The following is a 5000-nucleotide window of genomic DNA, read 5'->3' as shown; positions in this document are numbered from 1 at the left end:
GATCCTAGCTAACAGGTTTCAGACTGAGACCTGGTCCTGATCCTAGCTAACAGGTTTCAGACTGAGACCTGGTTCTGATCCTAGCTAACAGGTTTCAGACTGAGACCTGGTCCTGATCCATGTTCCTCAGGAGTCCTTGAACAAACTCCAGGTCTACGTTCTTAAAAACCTCCCCCGGTTCCTCAAGGACTCAAAGAGCGATACCAACACGTTCCCTTGACGGACTGATCATCCAATCACAGAGGCTCGTTTCTGTGTCATGGATCAGAGAGAACTGAAAAGTGAATCCACTCCCTGAAAATGTCTCACGGCTCCTGGAAATATCACACGAGCTTCCCGGGTTTCACAGCCGCGAGCAGGACGGCCGAGCCGTTATCGTCACTGGCACGTTAAAGGTGAGAGATATTTACCCAGCATGCATCTGGTTAACATGTTCAGAAAACGAGTGGTGTCTCTGAGCTCAGGTGGATCTGATCAAAACAACAGGCTGAAGCAGTTACCGAGCTCATGGGCTGGAATTTTATTGAAGAAGAAGAATAGGGGCCATGTTTGTAGTTTTTTATCTCACTTTCAAACTACAAACATCATGAGGTCATGTCGCAGTGATGGAGGAAAACAGAGCAGAGCCTGGGACACTTTAAGGGGGTTCCTACTAACTAGCTAGCCTGCTAGCAAAACTATCCCATCGCCATGGTAACAGCGAGCTTTACCACCACTCTATGATCGTGGGTAGTGTAGTTCTTTGCCCACATATCTTGAGTAAACCGTGTTGATATCAGATGAACTCGTGTCTCCTACAGGAACATAAAGAATAGTTTCACACTCAGGTTGCTCGTGCTCAGTCTACCTGTGATGGTTATGACGTCATGACTGACAATAATAACATCCAGTATGGAGGAAATGATCTGGATCTTCACACTGTTAAGCTTTTTACATGCAGAGGCTGCAGCTGCTTGCAATGCATTCTGGGTTATGTAGTTTGATCATTGTTTAGCTGTTCGGCCAAAGACTTTACAACTCAGATTCTGTTTCTAAACGAGCTCAAACTGAAACTCAAACTGGATTTCATCTCCAAAAAGCTGATTTGAACTTTCCCCGTGTAGATGTTAACTTTGGCCGAACACTGAAGATGTTTGGTGGAGCTTTTGTTGGCCGATGAACCAATGAGGAATCCTGATTTCATAATAACACACAGGATGACACAGCAGTGTTGCAGTGAATTCTGGGAACTGTAGTTCAAGCATGCAAACAGACAGCCAGTGTGTGAAACATTCCTGTGAGAGGGAACTTTCTGATTCTATTATTAAACGTGACGCTCAGGGAGAGTTTCTCCTGAAGGCTGAAGCTTTCACAGGTCGGAGAGAAAGAAAGTCACAAGAGAAGAAATAAAGGAGGAGCAGAGGTGAGGGGGGGGGGGGGGGGATGAGTCAGTAAGGAACTACCAGAGGAGGAAGGGAGGAGAGGGAGTGAGGAAAGGAGGAATGAGTCAGGAGGAACTACTAGAAGACGACCAGGAGGAGGGGGAAGAGGAAGAGGAAGAGGAGGAGGAGGGGGGGGGGGGGGGGGGGGGAGCAAACAGTCACTTTTTCCGACCAACAGCTCTGAGAAGTTGGAAATGTTGGAACAAACTAAACGTTTAGAGTTTGAACAGTCGGCCTGCTGGGAGGGAAAACTATTCAGAAACGGGAAAATAAAAAAATCCTCCCGGAGTGGAAACAGTGAAGAGAATGAGCCTGTGTTCATATCACACACACACACTGATTATTTAACACACACACACACACACCCTGCTCTGTCTCCGTGTATAATCTGTTATTGATCGCTTGCTTCTGAGGACACATGGAAGCTGTTAGTGTTTTGGTGAGGAGGGCGAGGCCGCTCTGCTTTGGCATCCAGAATGAAAAAAAAATCTATTTTCAGCATCACTCAGAAACACTGTCAGAGACTTTAAACCCTAAAAAAACAGGTATTTTATTCTGAAGTTAACTCACCACTTCCTGTCAGAGCGGCTCTTTGAGTTCACACTAAACGCACGGATGGAGAGACACGCTACAAGGTCATCTCTGCTTCAAGTCGACCTGGACTAAACACGAGTCACTGAGGTCCCTTCTCCTTCGAGGACCCCATCGGAACCCAAAGAATGATTCTATTTAAAGTCACAGTACTGTGATTGTTCAGCTGGTCATTTGAATCAGAAAGCTTGAGTGACAGCAAGATCGAAGAGTAGCATGAGACACGCCCCTCTTGGTGTGAGACACGCCCTCCTGGTATGAGACACACCCCTCCTGGTATGAGTGATGCCCCTCTTAGTATGAGACACAGCCCTCCTGGTTTGAGACACGCCCCTCTTGTGTGAGACACGCCCCTCCTGATGTGAGACACACCCCTCTTGTGTGAGACACACCCCTCTTGTGTGAGACACGCCCCTCCTGATGTGAGACACACCCCTCCTGGTATGAGACACACCCTCCTGGTATGAGTAATGCCCCTCCTGGTGTGAGACACGCCCCTCCTGTTATGAGTAATGCCCCTCCTGGTGTGAGACACGCCCCTCCTGATGTGAGACACACCCCTCCTGGTATGAGACACGCCCTCCTGGTATGAGTAATGCCCCTCCTGGTAGGAGTAATGCCCCTCCTGGTATGAGTAATGCCCCTCCTGGTGTGAGACACGCCCCTCCTGATGTGAGACACACCCCTCCTGGTATGAGACACGCCCTCCTGGTATGAGTAATGCCCCTCCTGGTAGGAGTAATGCCCCTCCTGGTATGAGTAATGCCCCTCCTGGTAGGAGTAATGCCCCTCCTGGTATGAGTAATGCCCCTCCTGGTGTGAGACACGCCTTCCTAGTGTGAGACACGCCCCTCCTGTTATGAGACACGCCCCTCCTAGTGTGAGACATGCCCCTCCTGTTATGAGACACGCCCCCCGAGTGAGACACGCCCCTCCTGGTATGAGACACGCCCCTCTTGTATGAGACACATTCCTCCTGGTATGAGACACGCCCCTCCTGGTATGAGACAAGCCCCTCCTGGTGTGCAACACAGCCTGAAGCTGGAACCCCTCAGTTTTGTACACACTTATGGCAGCAGATGCCGTTAAGCAGGACCGCTGGTATTATTGTACACATGGTGGTGGCACAGGTGGGGGAGACGAGTGGTACATGGCGTTGGCTCCCCCCGCCCTGCCAGCATGCGACCACGTCTGATACTGCTGAAGTGTACCATGTTGATAAACTCAGCTCACATGTCAAACCTCCTCCTTTAAACAACACACTGATTATCAAAGTTGGTCCGCTCGGCTCATAGAGCACCTTACCTCGGCTATTAGCAAGAAAGCTAATGCTATGCTAACAAGATGCTAGCACAGAATCCTGCTCAGAAGACCTCTGTGGTGAAATGTTTGATGTTGCCGAGGTCAGGACGCTGCACGCCAGACGATGGATGGACGGATGTTCAGCCATGTTGTGTCGCAGGCCGTCGTTGTTTTAATTATGAGCTTCTGAACGAGTTGGATGAGTGGAAACTACAAACACGGTGTTTACTATCAGGAAGAAATGGACTCGCTGCAGCCAATCAGGATCAAGTATTCACCCACATCACGATATCATAACAATTAACTGGCTAAAACTCAGTTTCATTCTCCTTTACATTATCCATGCATCCCTCTTCTTCCTCTTATTGGAGGTCGGGTCGAGCAGCATTGCCCCAGCATTGTTCCAGCTCCTTCTGGGGGATCCCGAGGCGTTCCCAGGCCAGACGGGACATACAGTCCCTCCAGCGAAATCTGGGTCAAACTCGGGCTCTCCTCCCAGTTTGGCGAGCCCAAAAGACCTCCAAAGGGAAACGTCCAATAGAATTCTGTTCTGATTTTAACCTCCTCACCTGTCTAATCTGAGCTCCCGCCGAATGTCTAAGCTCCTCCCCCTCTCTCTAAGTCTGATCCCCGACACCCTCCAGAGGAAACTCATTTCAGACGCTTGTATCTGTGATCTCATTCTGACCTCAGGTGAGGGTTAGAACGCTGAGCGAGCGCTCTTCACCTCAACGCTCTGACACAACGACCACATTACTGCCAACGCTGAGCCAATCTCACGCTCCATCTTAGAGACACTTAAACTCCTCCTTCTCCACCTTCTCATTATTCACATGGAGAGACAGATTCAGTCTACAAACAGTTAATGATCGAAAACTGACTTTAAAAACATGTTGTACTTTTACATACATGACAGTTTGTCCTCAGTTCCCCTCAGCCGCCTGCTTTTCCACACGCTGATTACTTCATATATTTACAGAAACCTGTGTGTGTGTGTGTGTGTGTGTGTGTCTGTGTGTGTGTCTGTGTGTGTGTGTGTGTGTGTGTGTTTTCTTTTAAACAAACACGAGGAGGAGAAAGTAAATGGAAACAGAAAGTGAGCAGAGTAAACCTCTGAAAAGAAAGTTTTCTGATCTGTGTCTTCATGCTTCTCTAAACATCCTTCCTTCTGGTTTTTGCTTCACTCTGTCGTCTCTCCTTTCTCCTTTCTCCTCTCTCCTCTCTCCTTTCTCCTTTCTCCTTTCTCCTTTCTCCTCTCTCCTCTCTCCTTTCTCCTCTCTCCTCTCTCCTCTCTCCTTTCTCCTTTCTCCTTTCTCCTCTCTCCTCTCTCCTCTCTCCTTTCTCCTCTCTCCTCTCTCCTTTCTCCTTTCTCCTCTCTCCTTTCTCCTTTCTCCTCTCTCCTCTCTCCTCTCTCCTCTCTCCTTTCTCCTTTCTCCTCTCTCCTCTCTGTTTCTTTAAAATGAACCACGAGAGAGATAAAAACCCTTCACTCACGTTTTCCTGCCGGCTCTCCTCCAGCGTGGCGTTGGTGGCGTTGAGGTGTGCGAGCAACAGCAGGATCTTCACTCCCTGTTTGATCTGCTCCTCCCGCTCCGCCTCCACCTGCTCCTCCAGTGCCACCTTGTCCTTCCTGCACACCACCTTCACACCCTCCAGCTTCTCCGTCTTGTCCTGCAGCTCGGCGCG

At 49.3% G+C, this 5000-nt stretch overlaps 1 protein-coding gene across 1 annotated transcript in view; it reads right to left on the bottom strand.

Annotated features, from left to right (window-relative positions):
- Positions 1-5000, bottom strand: part of si:ch211-1a19.3 (uncharacterized) — a 6969-nt gene that overhangs the window by 1727 nt on the left and 242 nt on the right. Inside the window, exon 1 of the mRNA XM_061033974.1 lies at positions 4809-5000. This exon is cut by the window's right edge and continues 242 nt beyond it. Coding sequence (XP_060889957.1) covers positions 4809-5000 — 192 coding nt within the window. The remainder of the gene's footprint in view (positions 1-4808) is intronic.

This window comes from Labrus mixtus, unplaced genomic scaffold, assembly GCF_963584025.1.
Source record: "Labrus mixtus unplaced genomic scaffold, fLabMix1.1 SCAFFOLD_69, whole genome shotgun sequence".
In the NCBI taxonomy this organism is placed as follows: Eukaryota; Metazoa; Chordata; class Actinopteri; order Labriformes; family Labridae; genus Labrus; species Labrus mixtus.
The sequence above is the reverse complement of the archived record's forward strand: the minus strand, read 5'-3'. Positions and strand labels throughout refer to the sequence as shown.